Source organism: Anabas testudineus, chromosome 3 (assembly GCF_900324465.2).
Source record: "Anabas testudineus chromosome 3, fAnaTes1.2, whole genome shotgun sequence".
Classification (NCBI taxonomy): domain Eukaryota; kingdom Metazoa; phylum Chordata; class Actinopteri; order Anabantiformes; family Anabantidae; genus Anabas; species Anabas testudineus.
Genome location: NC_046612.1, coordinates 26,897,031 through 26,918,663, shown reverse-complemented (window position 1 = coordinate 26,918,663; position 21,633 = coordinate 26,897,031). Strand labels below are relative to the sequence as shown.

The 21,633-nt window shown below is 38.7% G+C and overlaps 1 protein-coding gene across 1 annotated transcript in view; it reads right to left on the bottom strand.

Moving 5' to 3' along the window:
* cemip (cell migration inducing hyaluronidase 1) overlaps nucleotides 1-21,633 on the bottom strand; it is a 125,227-nt gene that overhangs the window by 51,315 nt on the left and 52,279 nt on the right. The window contains exons 2-6 of the mRNA XM_026378053.1: nucleotides 12,953-13,130; nucleotides 5,529-5,666; nucleotides 4,027-4,165; nucleotides 2,831-3,067; nucleotides 1,672-1,851 (exon numbers count right to left, since the gene is read on the bottom strand). Coding sequence (XP_026233838.1) covers nucleotides 1,672-1,851; nucleotides 2,831-3,067; nucleotides 4,027-4,165; nucleotides 5,529-5,666; nucleotides 12,953-13,007 — 749 coding nt within the window. The 5' untranslated portion in view covers nucleotides 13,008-13,130. The remainder of the gene's footprint in view (nucleotides 1-1,671; nucleotides 1,852-2,830; nucleotides 3,068-4,026; nucleotides 4,166-5,528; nucleotides 5,667-12,952; nucleotides 13,131-21,633) is intronic.

The window sequence follows — 21,633 nt, the reverse complement described above, 5'->3', positions numbered from 1 at the left end:
AATTCAGAATCTCCAGGGGTTTTGTTGTCATTTTTCATATCCCAGGCATTCCTGACACACTAACACATACACACGCCGTGACAGGCTAAGCTTTTCTCCCTAAACAATGTCTGTGCAGCACAACAGAGAGTACCCAAAGCACACGGATTAGCTGCAGCATTCCATAACGTGTGTGTGTTGGTATGTGTGTGTTTGTTTGTGTATGGCCATGTACCCTGTGTGTGGAATGCATTATGTATATGAGAGTCCTCACAACAACTGTGTGTCTATGTGTACAAGCACATGAACATGCTCACACGTACTGTATGTCTTTAAGTGAGTGTGAAGGCCTTTATTTTTATAATCTGTTTATTCTGCTAGATTGGATAAAACAAGCTTTTTTTTCACTTTGTTGACTTTAGCACCTAAGTACAAAGTTAGCAAAGCGTGTTGTATTACTATTGATATTTATCTTAAGAGCAGGGACAAAGCTAGAGGTATGGCGGGAATAATAGACTGACAGAGGAATCATCAGGTGGAGACATACACAAGTCCAGATGAATGTTGATCTATTGTACATCTTTGATTACTGTGTACATAAACAACTGTTTACTGACCTTTAACCTAATATGTCAATGTTGTACTTGCATTTGGTTTTGCTGCAACAAAGTGTCTAAAAATAATTTAATCAATAATTATTGATTTACAGTATATTACTCCTGTTACTTGTGTTTTCTCCAAAATAATCCATAGGGAACTGTTTCACTCCTTACTTCACTACTCTTCAGTTACTTTGCGAATTTAGATTCCAACTATAAAATATAAGCAGCTAATAAATGATAAAAATCCCCTCTTATTGTGGATGGAGTTAGTGCCTCTATAGTAACACACTTCTTTATTCTTTTTTTATTTTTTTCTTCATTACTAGAAATGTTATTTACTTTAATATGCATATTCTTAAGCATATTATTCAACCTTGAAGATTTGTTTTAAGTTTACAGCACAAATGTGAAAATAATTGACAATAAATATTTTCTCCTTGTAAAAGTTGAGTGTATCTTATTATTACTACTAACTAAAGGCTGAGTTTGTGAATTAAAAAAATTAAATTAATGTCGATAACTGAATTCTCAGAAACCAGGTTTTTGAAGTGGTTCTCTCCTTGATTCTGTACATGAATACAACTGAAGAAGAACTGAACATGTGAACATTTAGCATCGAGTTCAACAGTGTTTCAAGCACTTTTTTTGTGTTTCTATCAGTGACTCAGAAATATTGATGCCCAGAGAAATCCCTTTCTGAAAGGAGAACTTTTGCATTTGAAGTAAGTTTTAAAGCATCTACTAGTAGTACTACAAAGGTCCTAAAAAGCTGCATGGATTAATTATCCACTGTGAATCATGTAGTTAATGTTGTAACATATCCTCATTATTTCACAGCGATCAATAAAAAGATTCAGCTTCAGACAGTCGAAACAGCCTCTCTTTCTTTAATACCTCAGAGCTGGTGACAGATGCTGTGAACACAGAACTGATCTACAGTAACTAACAATAATTTTCATTCATCTATTAAGCTACTGCTTCTTGATGACTCTGACTATTTTAGTTTTGTCTATGTTTCTTTAAATCAAAGTGAAAGTTTCTCATCACAGTGATGTGACTCAACTTCCAAAGCAATATTTCAGTAGCTCACCGAAATCCCAGACTGCTGATATGCTGGCTGCCCAGCCTGGAGAGGACCTTCTTAGCGGCGTCTTCCAAGTTGTTGGAGCCCTCGTCGTTGACCACCATGGCCAGTATGAGTCCTTCTTCCACACCATCTACATACTTTGCAAGGCGATGACTCTCATCCTTACTACGGTATGTGTCAAATCTGTGGGAGTGAAGGCAAAAGGCCCAGTGCTGCATGTGATAAGATATTACTTAATATTCCTTAAAAAAAAATCTCCTTATTTTGTTCAGCTAAAGTCAAATTAGATGTTTGTTAAATGTCTGCTTTTTAATTGACACATCTAATGTTCACTTTAAACTAAACCAGTTATCAGTATTCTTTAAATTTTTATTGAATTTTCATTAATATTTTCAAAGTTTTATGAAAGCTCCTACTACCCCCACTTTTGTTTCTCTGTTTAAATAGAAAGAGCAGATTAACAAACCCACATAAGGCTATTTGGCCATTTACAGTATATATAACATACATTTTGTTACCTACCCAGTCTGCAAACACTCTGACTAACATCTGTGTGAAGCCTAAAAATTGGCAAAGACTGTAATATGTATGCACCACTTCAAAGCACACAAATAATCCCTCATGAGAACAACAGCAAAAACCAAGATCAGAAATAAGTTCAATAACAACCAAAGATAGCCACTAATAAAACATTTTCCCATTTCAAAGCAATATTTTTTGCTTTGAAATCCATTCATAGTTATCGTTTAATTGTCCTCAGCCTGCATATTAAATGTGTCATAACAGGCATTTACTAAATGAATTTTATGGGTGTTACCTTTAAAATCAGACAAAGTCTAACAACAGTAAATTAGAGAAGATTGGATGCAGTCCAATACTTCTAAAAATGACCCAATCACAATAAAACTTGTATATCCATTGATCTAACACCCATTTGATATAAAGAATGTAATGGATAATTAATCATGAGAGAATATTAAGGATGGCATTGATTTCTAAATTTAATATCCCTGCTATGCCAAAGCCATTACAAGAATATTTTTCATTACAGCTCTTCAGACAGCTCATGAGATGACAACCACCACATCATTTCAGCTCTAATTAAGAGTCTCATGATTGTTCGGCAGCCGAGACGCCGCCTGGGCTTCGAGGGGACCTTCACCTGTCATCGTGCAGCACCTCTCCTGTCTTGGGATCGATGATGTGGATTATGATGCCTCGGTTCCCCCAGCTTCTCTGAAACAAGTAGTTGTTTTGGTTGCTCTCTCCAGGGTGAAGGGTCTTGTTGAGGAATGTCCATGACAGCTTCTTTTGTCCGTGGATCTCGAGCTTTCCTCCAGTCCCCACACCAATGTACTTCCTCCCAAAGTAGCTGTGCTCTTCATCACTGTCATCCAGTCTGACAGAATGAGAGAGAAATACAAATGTTTTAATGAGATACAGTGTAGCATGTCTTTCTATAAGTGACATTTGTTGCTTGTTTTTCAGTGGCTTCTTATCTTGTGAAGTTAAGAGAACTTGTTGAATCTAATTGGTAACACTTACATTAACAAACCCCATAGAGACAAAATGTCAACTTGTCCGTGCAGCAGATCCACTGTATCCGTTTTACTCTCAAAGATTCTTCCCTACCCAGTCTGTGGCTGAAGAAACACTGGTTTGACTATTTAGTCACTGTGTGCTATTTAGTGATACAGGTTGGTCCGGTAGGGTCTGTGTAGAGTTTGTATCTTCTCCCCATGTCTGTATGGGTTTTCCCAAGGTACTCCAGCTTCTTCCCACAGTAGGTGTGAATTGTTGTCTGTCTCTACAGTATATATCAGCCCTGTGATAAACCTGGTTACTATCCAGGGTCCTGCCTCTCGCCCAATGACACCTGGGATAGACTCTAGTACTGCTGTGATCCTCCACAAAAGCAGTAAGTTAAGCACACTTGTGCCACCTGACAGTTCTCCTTTGCCCTTTAGCTTCCCTTTTATTCCCCTGTCCCTAACTTTGCTCTGGGTAAATCATTTTACTTTGCATGTGGTTCACCTTTCTCGCTTAATAAGTTAATATGACTATTGACTGATTACTTTTACAATCATATTTCATTTTTTTCCTTTCTTCCAGTCACTGCTTCTTTGCAAGATGAGTTTTTACTCAGGTTTGATCTCTTTATATATATATATATTTGCTCATATTATGAAAATATCAGCTGATGTTACATCTTTGATAGATGCATATACATTATGTTGATCTAATTTTCACACTGACTATATCTAATGCTAACGTGTTGATTTGTGTCAGAACAACACGTGAAAACATATAGCCAAACTTAAGAACACAGTATCACTATGTTTTCATGCTCAGCTGTACCTTCCAAATAGAGAGATGGTCAGATTGCCTTTATAAGGACAGCTTGGGCTTCCGATGTGTAGCTCTCCTTTGTTACCAATCAGAATATGTTTTGTTCGTAGCAGTATGGGCCGGTTGGTGTCAGCAATTACCAGCTTACCTAGAGGGGAGAGAGAAGAGGGTGATGTGGCTTCCTGGCAGGGCTGTTCATACCCCAGAGCCCTCAGACACCTCCTGTCTTCCTACCATTTATGGCCCTGGGCTCAGACTCAGACACACACACACACACAAACAAACACACACACACACTAACACACATAGCAGATGTTGCTGGCAAACCACCTCCATTACCAGGTCCAGTTCAGTAGGGAAGTAGTGAAAATTTGCCGAACACTAAACATCATCTTCTGTTTGCTTCTTTCCTCTGAATGGCCAAGGACCTGCTTTCACCATATTTGTGTCTTTGGCACAATATATTCACCAAGAAGGATTGTACTCCTTGAAATCTTAGCACTCTAAAAGACAGTGCCTTCAAGACATTCAAATAAACCATTTATAGCAAATAGTTCCAAGTAAATTTGTCAGCAAGAGCAGCAGTGATGGATGCCCCATGTTTTTTTTTTATTAAAATGTTCTTAATGTAGTTCTGCAAACAAATCATGAAACTTAATTTTATTTGGTATACTTGATAGTTTTTTTAATTTGAAAAATGCAAAACTTGTTATGATCCTTGCTCTATTTCCTTTCTCATGCATTTGTTTTGTTCACCTTCCTGTTGCAGATAAGTGCACCATGTTTCCTCGTTTTACTCACAACCCTGATTGTTTTCACCCGTGTCTCGTTAACCCCTTTCTAAGCACATCTCTGCTCACTTTGTCCTTGCCTTGCCCCGTGTTTTTGAAGCCTTGTTATCTTCTGGACTAACCTTTCTCTTGGATTTGCCCGTGCCTATTACAATTCATACTGTACTTGTTATCTAATTGTTATTAAAACCCATGTAAATTTCCTAACATTCAGACAGAGAATGTTGAGAGAGCTGCAGCAACATTATATATATGTATGGCAGAACATAGAGAAACTAAACAAAGAAGATCTGCTTTTGTAACATAATGATATAATTATGTTAATCATGTAATTTTCTGACACAACCTATGAATGATGGAAGCACTTCTCTGTGATTAACAGAAATTGAGTTGGAAGGAGTCAGTTAAAGGTTGAGGTGGATGGTGGGTGTATAATGTGCAAGATTCACAAACCACAGTTCTGACTCCTGAGTCCAGTGTGTAGTGGTAGCTAACAGGTAAACTGTTCTCACTGCTGTTTTTATAGCAATACTACGTCACTTCCATTTTACATAATAAAAAAATACTTTACACACTTTGGAAAAAAAAGGAAATCCCCCTCATAACTTTACCCATCCACATGCTCTGTCTTACTAAGAAATACATGTATGTTGCATTATATTATATTATAAGGAAAATTTGCTAGAACCATGAACACAAACAGGGCTTTGATCATCTTACCACCATTGACAATCTCAATAGAGTGGACGGTAGCTGAAGTTGTGAGGAGGACCTTCCTGCCGTAACCAATTGTAACACGGTGATCTTCACTGTGTCCCGGCATCCACGGCTGCAGTCCCGCCTCCTTATCTGGACAGACTGCAGGAGGCAGAAGATGCACAAAAACTTAATTTCCAGAGATGTTCCATGCCACTCACTAGCCTTGGGAAGTAAAGCACATGTACTAAAATGCATTTTATTCCCTTTTTTTTGTATTTTATTGTATTGTGTGTATGTATCGAGACTACAGTTCTATATAAAATGTAAAAAATGATTTTAAAAGACGTAATATAAACAACTGCAGGTAGAGCTGGGATAAAATGCCAAACACATAGAATCTTTATGTTTATAACAAAGGAAATCAAATACAAATTGTGGCCTTACATCACTGTTCCTCATGTCTCTTCCCAGTCCTGATTACATTAACAAGTAACTTGTAGTAACTGCCATATCTGCACTGTGAATGAATCCAAATAACTTGATGGAAACCATTCAAATATTTCAGAGCAAATGAAACATGTTTCAGCTGCTGGAGCTTTTATCAGGATTTATTGCCGCCTTGACAAAATCTATTATAGCTGGAACATTGTTGTTACAGGACAAATCTAAAATACAAAAGACTGTTTTTAGGGGAAAAGAACTGTGAATAGGCAAAGCGGGTTTTTGTCCATCCATCATAATCAAAGAAAAGCTTTTTTTTTCTGTAACTATTCTGCACCAACATTCAACAATAAAAAAAAAAACAAAAACAAAATGGGCAGAAAAGCTGGGACAGAGGATATTTGAGTGCCTCCTGTGCTGCCAGGATGCAACCAGATATTGATAATCATGTGTATACAGCGTACATAGACCAACCTGGCATCTTTTATTGAAAGCAATAAAGTAAGTTCAAGTTTTGTTGGGGCTGTTGTCACACACAATGGCACTCCTCATTAGAAAGTCAGTCAGGCTGTATTCAATCCATTTATACAATACAACTGCTTTGGTGTGGGTATGTTGTTTTATCGTTCCATGATAATGAAATACAAGACAGAAAGTCCTATCAGAGTGGGTGGGTGGGTCAAATATATTTTTCAAGTTAGGAAAACTGTGGTTTGTACACACTATGTACAGCTCTGAAAAGTTATCCTGGTAGCTAATGTTTTTGCTGTTTGACAAATTTACTGTTTTTGTGTGAGGTACACAGTGTTCACATTGTGAAGTAATTTTCCGAAAAGGTATTCTTGCATGCAGTTGATTGGCCAACATGATGCCATGTTTCACTGCTACTTTTTAGACCCTTTTTGCCCCACTGCATGATTGCACCCCAGCCTCACCATTTCAAATGATTGAGTGGGGCTGCATTTTTCAGCAGTGTGAAATGGTGTGAACACAGCCTCGGTTTCTCAGGTTTGTCAATAAGCTCTATGTTCATCAGATTTAATTAATTAGTAGATTTTCAATTAGGAGCATTCAAATGGCCCAAGGCAGGCATGATCATTCCTTCCGACCCTGTAACTCACACAGCTTCAAACTATCTAAATAGGAATAACAGAAGGTTATTTGATTGTTCACTCAAGGGTAAGAGTGACTGATAAACCCTTTTACTTTGTGTCTGTTATTATCAGGATACTACTGAGACATCGTATGTAACTGTCTTGTCTGTTCAATACAGTTTTAATCTATTGCTCTCTGGTGTGTGTGGTTGTTGCCTCATCGCCTCACCAACTAATGGATCCATCAATGGTACTGAATGGCTGGGGACCTGAATTGTCAAGCAGATTTCCCAAAGGGCTAACATAGACTGAAAGGTGGTGATGTACATACAGCTGGTTTCTGCTGTCTGCAAGTGACTGCTTTTGGCTCTGGAGGACTCAGAGTGTGTGTAAAGGTGTTTGTCTGCAGCCTTGCTATGAACGTAAGATACTATTCTCTACATGTTGAGCAGTATGTTGAGCCTGGTGACTCTGCATTCATTCACAGCTACTAAATTAGATATGCCAACTCTATTTATTATATATATTGGTTATTACTAGAGCATTATTAGTTGTTATTGGGATCATAGATGTGGTTTAGCAGACTGCTGCTCTTTATATGACGCTACCATTAGTGAGAAGGATGTCTAGCATACTGCGGACACGCGTTGATCATGTGTACCTTGTGACCTACAGTATGAGAAGTGTACCCTTTCAAAGTATAATTTTTTGAGTGCTGACAACTGATAATGATCATTTCATGGGGTGATAACTGTGGAAACAGCTGTTTTTTTTTTTACCTCCACCATGCACTGAAGGATACAGACATAACAATGGAAATGCTTATATCATAAAACCATAACTAAAACCCTGCATATAGTAATAAGATCCTCGTCAGCAGCTTTTCACACATGCACATTCCAACTGAGCGTCTGAAGTCAGTCCTCAGAGATCTATGGCTGCAAGTTACTCAAGTGTTTGACAGCCATGAGTTAAACTGCTGAACCTGCTGCTTTACTTTGCTTTGAATTCTTTTCTTAATCCAACAACACAATGAACTGTGCCTGAACTCCATCAGAAACCGACCAGCCCAGGTGAGTCAGGGAGAATTACACAACACAAATAAATCACAAGAAATACTTGAAATGCCTGAATTACAGGCAACGACAGTGTACGAGACTGTATCACAGGCATGACAGTTTGAAGTGGCTGTATTACATGTATAGTTTGCTGTGGCTTCATTGTTTGTTTGGTTCAGATCAGACCAGTGCAGACCAAAGCTTTAACAGCATTAAGAAAAGTAGAAATATCTCTACCAGGAGTAATTAAACATCACCAAATCAACATGCTCAATTGGAATCAACTTATCTGGTTGCTGAATCCTTAAGAATGTAAAGCCTCACTAGGACAGCACTAGCATTAGAAATTACAAATACTTTTGTATGTATTTTTTAAGAGGATGAGGAGATAAAACTGAAATAAATAACATTTTGTGATGAAGGACTGGACCTGCATTTGAAGTTAAATTATTTTCTAACTCTGAGTAGATACTGTAATTGTATACTGCAATTGTTTTGGAATGACAGTAGAGAATATCTTTGGTCATTATGAATCAGTAATGTAAGCTAATGTTCAACAGTTTGGGGGACACATGTTCAGACAATATTGTAAATGACCCCATACCATAACTGACCCCAAACCTCTGAATTGTAGTGTGTATGTATAATTCTTTATTTACCTATCTACCTGTTTGCACTGACTTAGGGGATAGAAGAGTGACAAAGAACTGCAGAGGGTGTATAAGTAATACATATTTTGAGTTTCAAACATTATTTTTGTTTAGCTTTTCCTGCTTTGATCATATATACATGTGATTAGCATATTAGTTCCAAGGTGAATCTTTCAAGACAAAGAAGGAATCGTCTTGGTAGTGCTCACAGCACTGATTGCAAGTGAACAAAAGTGATGACGTGCACCATATTATTGTCTCTATATCAGTAATTTGGTCCACCATGTTGATACAAAGTAAAATATCTCATTGATGAATTGTCATGAAACATGACAGTACTAACGATAGTGATCCACTGGCAATCTTTAGGTTTAAGTTTGCTTCTAATACCATAAGCTGGTCCAAATTTTCTTAACCTGGTTTTACCAGACTGTAATCACATCATCTACAGAAATATATGAGACAGTAATGGTCCCCACATAATAAACTGCAATAACTCAACAGTAGCGAGAGAATTGGCCCTTACTGGGCCAACATATTTTTCAATTTGTCCGATTTAAAACCTGTAGTACTAATGGCATTCCTTTCAGACTTAGTGTAGTCTGACTATATCTATAACTTTCAACAGTCCAATATATTTACATGTGGCTCTGTCTTTGGTTGTAGCTGCTAAAACCAACAGTGAACTAGGTGTTTCAAGCTGATCCTGAGGATTATCGTGGCCATGCTGTTTATAGGTTTATTGTAATGGATCAACATGGGTTAAAATGAAACAGAATATGATCCTTTCTTCAGGGTGTGTATCACCTCACCTGGATCATAGACTACTTTATGAACTGCCCCCAAGTACATCCACCTGCAGAACTGTGTGTCTGACACTGTGGTCTGTAGTACAGGTGCTCCACAGGGCACAGTTCTGTCATTTCTCTGTCATTTCTCTCGCTGTACACCTCAGACTTCAGGTACAACTCAGAGTACTACCATCTTCAGAAATTATATGATAACTCAGCAGTTTTGCAATGCAGTTTTAGGATGTGTTCAGGGTGGAGACATCACAGAATGTCAGTGGTTGGACAGTTTTGTGGACTGGTGTGGACTCAGCCATCCTCAACTCAACATTAGTAAAACAAAGGAGCCGGGGATGGACTTCAGGAAATCTGGGAGTCCTGTCACCCGTCTCTTTATACAGAGGGACGAGGTGGAGGTTGTATCTGAGTACAAATACCTGGGAGTGTACTTGGACAACAGTCTGGACTGAAAAAAAAACTCATTACCACTGTACAAAAAAGCTCAGAGCCAGATGGACCTCCTGAGAAAGCTCAAGCGTGGTGGCCAGTGTCATCTTATATGCTGTGGTTTGCTGTGGCTCCATAAAGGTGGCAGACAATAACAGGCTGAACAAACTGATCCGGAGGGCTGAGAGAAGGATGCTGTCCATACTCCTCTCAATCCTGGACAATGCCTCCCACCCACTACACAGTGTGCTGGCTACACAGAGGCCAGAGACTGATCAACATTAAGTGCTCCACAGAACGCCACAGGAGGTCCTTTCTACCTGTGTAGAAACCTGCAGAACAGAACATCTTAGCTGTTCCTAGGACTGCACTCTTCTGGACAGAGATCTCAGATGTTGTTCCTGGGATCTGTTGGAGCCACTCTCCCAGTTTGGGAGTTACAGCCCCCAGTGTTCCTATCACCATGGGTACCACTTGTGCCTTCACCTTCCACATCTTTTCAAGCTCTTCTTTCAGCTCTTGGTACTTCTCTATCATCTCATGCTCCTTCTTGCTCCTTCTCTTGCTTCCTTAGACACAGCATTAGTCTATCTTCAGTTTTATGCTAAAACATTGGTAGTCCTAAAAATCACTACAGTGCCTGAATGCATCCAATGTAGATACACAGAATGCAGATCCTGTTGCTCTATTTAAGTGTTGCTCTCACTACACCTCTTCAGCAGGTATGCTTTAGTTCATTTGTGAAGTTTTGTTTCTGTTTTTGGTTCCTTTGCTTATGTGATTTGGTGATGGTTAAAAAGATGAGAACTAATTATCTTATATCTTTAAAGCTATACAAGGCATGGATGGAGAAATTTCAAATAGTTTGACAATGTTTATACTATATGATTCTTTAGCATTGTTCACATTCCTGATGATGGAGCCCTGATGGATAACATCTACATACCCTGCAGGTCATGAAGTCATCTGCAACCCCGGTCAAGCTCCTACTTGTCAGACACATCTCTCAGTGAAGTTAGGAATGTAGACAATTGTAATCACCCAAACTGATGCTACATGCCCAGTCTTTAGGTGGCACTATTTTCTTTTTTGTCCATTTATGGCCAATCCTGCTTGTTGTAACTCCACACTATTAATTCACTTAAAAATGCATAACTTACTGTGCAGCTTTACCTACAAAAGAGCCATACCTGAGTGGCCTCACAAAAACTTCACTTCATGCTAAAATATCTGATATTTAGTAACTAACAAACAAGTAAAGTAAATGTTGGAAATGCATAATTTAAAACAAAACCTACACCTATCCAGAAATATGTAGTCCAATTTAGCTGAAGAGGCCAAAGTCTGTGTATACTATAGTTGGTTAGAGAAGAACAAAATGCCCATTAATTCAAATGAGAACATTTCATAATATTACTTCCACTCCTTCATCACTGGTGTCACTGCATTCCCCTGTGTTTGAGCCTGTCATTGAGATGCAGCCCCGTCACTAAGCCTCAAATAAAAAGTCAATCTGCCACAGATTGAGATGCTCTTGTGGTTGTGATTAGAAAGATTTGCTTACAGCTCCAAAAGCCTCTGCTGCTGTCACAGTATGATCCAGGGAGGAAGAAGTAGAGACATGTTAAGTTCATCATGGGAGAATTGTTGTAATGGTTGGAGAGCTATTCCTGGCTGGATTCCTGTTTGCATGGATGCCAAAAGAAGAATTTCTCACGTGTGTGTGTGTGTGTGTGTGTGTGTGTGTGTGTGTGTGTGTTTGTGTGTGTGTGTCTGTGTGTGTGTGTGTGGGTGGGTGGGTGGAGGGGGTTATACTGTATCACTTAAAATTAAATCAGTCACCTGTTTAAAAAATGATATCAATCAAATCACAGGCAGCTGATGTAAGATCTAGATCCTGACAATGATGACAATGAACATATGGCCTAGTGTGAGAAAATCTACAGACTCTCTACTGGGCACACTTCACATTTTTAACTGAAATAACCAGTCATGAATCAAACACTAAGTAACAAGGAAAAGGTGACAAAAGCAAAAGAGACTAGACTGTAAAAGACATCAGTTGGAACCAATGCGCTTGAAAAAGAGACTGAAGACTGAATTGAAACATCAGCCCATAAAAGGGATCATATGAAGAATTTATTTGAATTCATTTTTGTCCTAAATGAAATAAGTGGCAATGCATACATTTTGACAGATGTCCACCCTAAACCTGGTTATGCCAGGGAGCTTTCTGCCATTAAAGGTAGTTTTTCCTCTCCACTGTTGCATAGTCTTCTACATAACTCTAAATAGTTGTATATATTTGCCATATGTTTCTGTAAGGCCTTGATCTGTAAAGTGCTTAAGCTGTTGAAGCTGTCAAATTACTTTTGATGCTCTGTAGTGATAATACTACTATTATCAGTCTTTATATTACATATGATCTGGAATATCGTTCTACAGCCTGGGAGTGTGGGCTAGCCCTGGGGTGTGCTACAGTGACTCCCCAGGGCTACCCAGATGCACTACAGTTTGTATGATAGATTGCATTTTCTCCAGTCTAATAGCTTTGCATTTGGTTCTACTGTGTTTGCAGTCATATCAGCAGAGATGTTGCACCACAGTGCAGTTTGTATAGTTAATGGCAACAAAGCGTGTGGGGCTCTTTCTTGTCAAGCACTCTCATATGACTTGGCTGCTCTGACTCTTACATTAACAATATAATCGAATGAATGACGCAGACAGAAAAGTACAAGTCTGTCTGCGGTGTTCTGCCAAGTGTTTCCTCTTCATTTTGGTGCCCCTCCATTCGTCTCTCATTTTAGCGCCATCATTTGCAGTCTTCTACACTGGTTCATCGTGTGGTGGAGAGCCAACAGTTGGGCTGGATGTATTAACTGTATTTGTATGTCATGTTAGTGTCCTCAGCCCACTGTCTCTGAGAAAATAGAGATCAACTAAAACAAAGACATGTCTTTAACTTACCCGCCTGGATGCTGGGAAGCAGCAGAGCTGCCAGAATCATGACACACATCTTCATCTCTCTCACCCCGCCAATGATCAACCTCACACCTGAGGTCTTCAAGGGTTGCTTCAGACCTACCAGAGGGCTTCAGAGGGGTTTCAGAGTGGGAACTTCACAGTGGTGTGCCACCAAAGTTACCTGGAAAATCACATTGAAATGCAGAATACTCAGCATGACGTGTATGAACAGTTGACTCTATAGAACATCCTAGTGTGCAAGCATGACTGGAGGTCTGTCACATTTCTACACAGCTATGTCAAACAGTGACACCACCTGAGGTGCACACACACACATTGCACTACATTACACAAATACATACAGCATGGCATTGTTGACAGCAGTATTTGGTAAAAAACAGATAAATACCAACATTCCATTCAATTGAAATGTGACCTACATTTGTTTGTTTGGACACTTTGAGCTACACGAGCATCTGTTTTTGATAGAGATGCTGCAGATGCTGTTCTGATTTCAGCCCTCTGTTGCACCCAAAGCATGGTTATTATGAACTTTGACTGGACTCTGTCTGACATTTCACTGACTGATTGGAGAGACTGCTATCATGTCATGTCAGCTGTCGCTTCATGATATGATTCATGCCTCTCATATCATGGAAAAATACAAGTAGTGTTTATTTGAACTCTAAAATATTCTGGATTACTGCAGCCATGCAGTCAAGCATTGTTTTTTTGACAGATAAACAAACAGCACAAATGCGTTTGTGTCTACAATTTTGTCACAGAATAGAAAGCAGTTATTATGTTATTTTCTATTGTCCAGAAAGTGGCTCTGACCTTAACCCTATCGTGCTGCCTTGACATTTTGCATTTTTAATTACTGATTTAAAGAATTAACCATGTTTGCTTCAGATTAATTAATTGAGAGGTAGCTCTGCCCTACAGAGACACTTCTGCCAATGCATGACCCCCAGAAAATTGCTTCAAGCCTCTTAAACTATGCAGCATCGCAGTGCTGGCTTTGATTAGATTTAATTAGCTCATTCTGTCACATGGGGAGTTCAGTAAGAGACTGTGCATAAAGGAATGGTATAATAATTCATTATAATTTGTTTTATCACTTAATTAGCTTGCTGTTTCAGTATGAGTAACAAAGAGTTAGTTTCTCTGTGCAGTCAGCTGTAGTACATCGGCCTATTTACAATGCAAGTAGACACACTGTTCACAAAAAATGACTTCACAAGCAAAACTTGTATGTTTCATTCGTTTTGTTTGCTGGACTTTTTGCTGCTAATGCTCCATGTCCCTCTCTAATTCCTGCCAAATCTCCATCTCTGCCCTGATGTAAAATATATTCTGCAATAGATCTGGCTGTGTGTGTGTGTGTGTGTGTGTGTGTGTGTGTGTGTGTGTGTGTGTGTGTGTGTGTGTGTGTGTGTGTGTGTGTGTGTGTGTTTATGCTTCCACGTTACAGCTCTGCGATGGTAAATATTTCTCCCAGGTAATCCCCTCTGCATATTGGACTCATATCATTATGTTTTCGAGCTGCAGAATAATCCCTGAGCTGAAGTAGCAAAAATAATCCAAAACATTCTAACTCCTGGTGGTTGCACATTTAATGACTTAATCAGCAAAATTGCAATGTGGAAATCATTGGGCTTATTCAATGTGGTTTCTAATGGTGTGTTTCAATAGTGGTCCTGGTGGTGGTTGGGAGGTTTGGAGCAATTTAGGTCATACAAGAATTCACACAGTTTCTAGGAAAACAAGGATGAGTTTAATTTTACAATAATCTCATTGATCATAAATGATTACAAATGGATTGTAGAAATAAAAACAGATTTATACACAGCACTGTCATGACAAGACAATCAGGCTCCATATCAACACCAAATGACATACTGTGTCCTTGTGCACAGTAGTCCAGGGGGGTAAATCAAATGAAATAAAACTGAATGTGAAACTTCTTTAACCCCAGAGAAAATGGTGAAAGTTGCCCTTCAGTTGCATTATGGGATTTTGGCATGAGGGATATCCTCACATCCCAAATTGAAATAAAGTTTTGAGAAAACTGCTACATTTTTTTTGACTTGACAGCCATTTAGTTTAGTTTAGTAGTAGTTTTGACTCTTTTTAAGCACAGGGTTCAAATTAGTATTATACTATATCGTACTGTAACTTAAATAGCATCTGGTTATACAGTAGTTCCACAGACAGCAGTATTAGTTTCTGGAATGAGTCTTTCTGTTCTGTCTTCTGTATAAAAGGGGACAGGTGGCTTAGAGGCAATGGGGTGTGTAGTTTGGAGTCTAGCTACTGTGGTTGTTTTTCCACTATACACTGAATGAAAAACAGCATTTATGACATTAATGATTATAGTCACATCCGGACTCATCATCATAAAGCCATGAGTATGACAACAAAAGAGAAGTGTCCTGCAGGGTCATCTTCAAAAATAAGAACACACTTGTCCCATTTGTGCTGTGTCATTAAACATAATTTCATATCTACTGTAGACATTCTTGCAGTAAAATCAGTTGGGTATCTAAAAAAGCTGTGATTTTGTACTTTGATGAAGGCTTTTGTGTTGAACACAATCTGTGGTTGTTAGACTGTATTTCTTTCTGTGAGATTTTCTCAATTCCTTAAAGAACTGGAGTGACCCACACATCTGGCTGTCCGAAGGTAAATGTGAGGGTGATTAGAGGGCTGTTCAAAGTACCTGTGTTTGTATTCCCACTGATGCAGAATGAGTGGGATCGTCTCATGAGGGGCCTTACATATTTCCTTCAGGACCAAAAGGCTCCTGACTTGGCAGTGAAAACCGGTTCAGCGCATGTGTGTCAGGCTCAAAGTCTGGAGTGAAGCCTCAGAATAATAAAGTACAATTTTGTTTACATACATTTTAAAACAAGATAAGTTGTTAAACTGAACTAGTGAAGTGTGATGAGGAATATCCCACCGACTATTAGAAGTAAAGAATGTCCCGAAGGACACCATACTTCAGCAAGTTAGTGCTATTTCCCAGTCTTATGCCATATCTGCTACTTTCATTCCCAGTCTGAGAATGTGATAATGAGTATGACCATTAGTACTGCCTGTGTAGGGCTTGTATAGCAGGAAGTTGCCAAGAGAAGCATTCTACCAGTGAAGTCTTTGGTATGCAGCAACATGCAGTTGCACTCATGTCTTGTGGAAATGCAGTGGAAAGATTGAAGTGGCTCAACAATCACATGTTAGCTTAATGCAGCTATGTGCACAGTCCTATTAATCTGGGTATGGTATTTACACAGGCCAACCATTCTTGGGTTTCTGCCTTAATCACATAATGACTAGATTACTAGTGTGCATTTCCTCAGAGCCAATGATGTTCTCTGCATGGGAGAAACACTGCATGTTCTCACACCATGAGGAGATCACCTAAAAGATTTTTGATTTTGAAGTTTCACATTGAAGCAGGGTAGAAGACAGTAAGACACTTGCAGGCTCCATTGCAAACTTATGCCAGGAGATTTTAGCTTGGAAGGATGTTTTTTATTTCAGTTGATGTTTGACCAAAATCCTCCTTCACCACATTGTTTAAATTGGCTGTACCCGATCTTTTCATAAGAGGCTAATGAATTTGTTTTACTGCCATGCCATGTGATTTGATTTATGGTGGAGAAGGGATATCATACTGATTCTCTGTGATATATAGTCCAGAGTTCTCACAAATGACACAGAGGAGTTTGCACATACTTGCGTTCAAAAAGAATTAAGGTGTTTTATCTTCAGATCAAATGCATTCTCACTATCACACACAGATCAGAAGACACTAAAGTGAAAAGCATGTGTATTATTGATAATAAAAGCTTGTTCTGTAAATGTTTTCTTTCCTGAGCTATAGCTTTAGCACAGTCAGTCATTAAGCCATGCAGTAACTCAGCTGTTCATGATGTCTGAGTAGAGCTGTCAACGTGATTCAGAGCAGCCAGCTGGCAAGTTAGAAAGTCTGTAAGACAGCCAGGAAGAAGCGTGTGTGTTTTTGTGTGTGCGCGTTTGTGTATTTATGTGTTTCTCTTACTATCTAAGGCTTTATCATCATTACTGTCTATCAAATATTTTCCTCTCTTTTGTCTGTGTGTTCATTTACACAGACAAAAGCCTGGAATAACTTTTATTTAGTTGTTTAATTGTTATATTGTGTGAACTATCTGAAAAGATGAATTAATTATCTTAACAGTAAATAGAAAAAAAATCAGTTACAGCTGACAGTTTCCTTTTGGGGTCATTGGACCCAAAGTGAAATAAAGAACTGCGGATTATTTGTCTTCATTAAAACACGACTATGCTGCAGCATTTTGGACATGGCCATCCAGCTGGACCAGCTGACCTGCTGCTGAGCCAACATATGTGTGTAACCAGATGATAAATGTGAACCTGAAACAATACCACTTGACATTTTTAGCAACTATTTTCCTAAACTTATTCTAAAAAGAGAGAAAAAAGTTCACAGATTCTAGTTTCTAGAATTTGAATACATGCTGATTTGAAGATGAATCATGATGAAGTTGTCTTGCTTATTTTGGACTGTTGGTCAGATAGTTCAAGAATGTTCTAATATGTCAGCTCAGGCTTTGAAAGCTGTTTTACACAAGGTTTAATCAAGTAGTTCAGAACATAACAGGGAAATTAAACCATATAGATTCAAATACAGCCTTAAACACTAAAATATTGCATTACACCTGCCCTTACAGTGCCTAACTAAGTTTAAAGCATATTCATCTAAATTATTGTGGACATCGTGAAAGGCAGTGGTGAACAGTCTTTAATCATGGAACTAGCTTAGTTACTTTCAGGTCTCCTACCTGTACAATGAATAATCCCTCATAGCTGCATTCACACAGGTTCCTACAACATCAGCACTGAAGCTGTTGAGAGCGACATGCACACACATACAAGTGTACATGTTCATGTCAAAAAGAGAAAATTGCATCTATATCGGCGTCGCTTTGCAAAACAGTGCAATTTCTCACTACACTGGTGTAGAAGATATAGTAACAGTATGAAATCTGTTGTAAATTCAGGTTTATATGAGGCAACACACAGAGCTGAAGCTTTACGGTAGTTCATGTGTTTCCAGGCCCTGCTGGTTATTGGACACTTTATGAGCTCAGAGTGACTGTGAAATTTCAAACACAAGCTGGCAAGGCTCTGACAAGACTCACATACACACACTTCCTAAAAAATGAACTTCACAGAGAAATTGCCACTTTTCCCACTGAACTGCCTGCTCCACACTGTGACACAGACACACACACACATTTGCCAGCGAGCTAACTGAGGGTGGAGGACACTTTCAAAGATGTTTTTATGACTTCACAGTAACAAAACTTACAATTAATCTCCTGCAGGAACAAGCAGTAAGTCCATGAAAAATGGGTAATAGTATACATCTGGGGAAGTGCAAAGTGTTGGGTGGAACTCTAGCAGCAGCAGCTCTATTTCAGGTCTAGCTAAACACCGGCCATATGGAGGTGTAGAAAATCTGCTGACTTTACACACACAACCCCACTTACTTTTCACACTTACATTTTTGATCCCTGTCTCATGTACAGGAAGCCAAACCCACTGCAGCCTCAAGGTGATGACCGGTTTGATAGTCTTATACTGAATTCCTCTCAAAGTAAGAAAGCCATTGTTGTGGTCTTTTAATAGTCCAGATCTTTCACCTGCCAAAAAGCTTCACAAGTGTGGAGCCAGCACACGATCCCCCACACATCCTAACCACTCTGTACAGTCCCCCAAACAACCATTAAGGTTAAGTATAGTGCAGCAACAAGAGTGTAACCTGCAACTGACAACCTGCCAGCGTGTCTGCACAGACGAGCCTGGTTAACCCTAGTTTCTAAGGCAATGAACAAATGTTTTATACTTCAAGTTAAAGGAAACTCGAATACAGAAGTACCACAGTTATATAGTTTGTCCACCAGTGCTTTCCAGCTGCCTAAAGTGGATTGTACATCCTTTCAGACAAGCTGGAGGTCTCAGGTACCCTGTGGAGATTTTCACGTGTAGTTTTGCTGTGGAGTACTGCTAGTCCAAACTGAGTAAATCCATTGTACTGGTATTGTTGCGAGGTCAATACAGATTGAGTTTACATTGATAAATAATGGTAATAAATCTTTGGTAAAAGTTCAGTAATGATCTCTCTCGCTCTGAGATTCTGTGCTAAATCTACTCCACCACTTTGCCTTCCCTGTGCTTTCAAAATTCCTACCCTAACCAATAACTACTCTCCCTGCATTCCTTAAATGAATCATCCATTCTTTATATATCATGTTTCTGTCTTCTGCCTTTCAGACCTACATTGGCACAACTTTCCTTCACCCCATCAACACCTCATCCTGAAAAGTAATCCAGGCATATAATACAACCATAGTTCCACTGTGATTCTACCGTGAGACTCTTACCTATCCTCACAAAGTGTCCTTGGGCAAGATACTGAATTCCAAGATGTCCCCAGTGGATCAGACCTTATGGCTTGAAAGGTGGATGACACCCAGTAGTAGAACACTGAACAAATTCTGAATACATGTTCATTTTAGATGACATTTTCTATTGATTGTGTCCATTACATCAAATGGAGAGAGTTTCAGTGAACTGTAAGTTTGATATTAGTATAAACATATCAGTTAAACAAAACTCAACACAAATTAAGAACCAATGAGCTGGATAATCTACTGGTAAACCAATTATATTACAGGATAATGTACTGTATAATAATTTGGGACTGCTAATGGTGGTTGACTTCTGCAAAGTCTTAGTAATTATTAACTGCCAATCAGTTAAAGTTGCTATTCCTAGAGGAGGTCGATATGCAAGCTCTTCAAACCTTATTTAAACACCGGAAGACAAAAAGAAACTAAAGTGGACAAGACCTTGATGCTGTCGTGAAAAATGATGAAACATGAAGGTGGCAGTGTGGTATTCAGGAGCATAAAGGAATTTGAATGCAGTGGAATGGTTCCTTAGTTCTGCTGCTGTGTTCAACTTCAAATTTCAGTCAACCTTTGCCAAGGCCTTATTGTGCCATGGGTTTGTGCTCGCTGAGATAGCACAACATAAGAAGTCATCACATTACTGTGAAAATAGCACATTAAAAAAATTTATTAATTACAGTTAATTCACAGGAGCGCTCGTGGTCTTGCACGGCAGAAAAAGAAATGAGAGATGGCAGTAGTTTCAGTGCACCAACAGGTCTTATAATGTCTACTCTTTCCTCAATCATTAATATTGTTGCTATGGTAATGTGTGTTTATAATAGGCCATAAAGAATTTCTAAAGAACCACAACTTTAAAAGTTATAAAAAAGAAAACAAGTGTATTACAATAACGCAGTTTTATGTATTGCTCTTGCTAAAGAGGCACCACTCCACAAACAAAAGAAACTTTGACTTGACTTGTTCTGCCAGGGCCTCAGTAAGTGTAACTTTTAAAATGGAAGATGCAGTGTGATCAGTGATGGATCTGTGCAAGAGTCTGACAGCCACACAAACAGAGACTGATCCATAAATTATGAAATCAAAGCTAAAATAAGCATGAGCTTGAGCAGAAATCTCACCAAGGGCTTGAGAGGTGGCAATTATCAACAACAAAACAAGTGCATAAGTGTCATCTTTATTTTCTGCAGTAGTTTTATTTATCTCAGTAGAACCGAATCATTACACTGGAAGAGCTGGACCCTGTAATTTCAACTTCAAAATCCTGCACCCCCTCTAGCTTTGACAGTTTTGGTTTGTTAATAGTGCCCCTGGACTGTCTTACTGTGTGTAAAAACAGATAGGAGGAACTGAAAAAGCCACCACTCTATGAAATTAATGCCATACAGGGTTATATAAACAGTATGCGGATGTCAGGCTTTGTGTCAGATTTCAGCACCACAACTGGTTCATTGACTTCATAGAGAGCACAGAAGGAAGGTTATTGAAAATAAAACAAGAAAAATCTGAATAAACCTTGTTCTATAATTATTTGTGGTTTAAATGACATTTCACTAATAGTGAGAAATTCTGTGAACCATGGTAAAAGAGTGACCTATTCTTGGGATGTAATGATTTTAACATTTTGGAACTTTCTTCAACCCTACTGTAAACAATATCCATATAACTGATTGGTTCATTTTAACTCTAATGGTACAGATAGACTACTTCACTGCTGTGAAAACATTTAATCTAAAAACATGCTAACATTAACAATGAATCAATAATGGTGGAGGTGGTGAACAATGTGCCCTTTGTAGTAAAGATTCAAACATTTGTGTTTTCTCTCTCCCCTCTTTCTCTCTCTCTTTTCTGCAGGTATCTCCTGCTTCAGAGCTGTATATTACTAGCTCTGCCCTGCTCAGTGTTTTTACTGCTTCTTCTTGTGTGTGTCTGTGTGAGTGTGTTTTGTGTGTGTGTGTGTGTGTGTGTGTGTGTGTGTGTGTGTGTGTCTTGGTTTGTTTTATTTTGCCTGCTGTTTTTTTTTCTCTCCACTTTTTACCCACCCTAACCAGTTGAGGCAGATACCCGCCTTGTGTACAGTTATATTTTCTAAGGTCTTAAACCTTACATTGTAAAGTGCCTTGAGATAATTGTTGTTGTGATTTTGCACTATAGAAATGAAATGAAATGAAACTGAATTGTTATTTTTGGACTCCATTC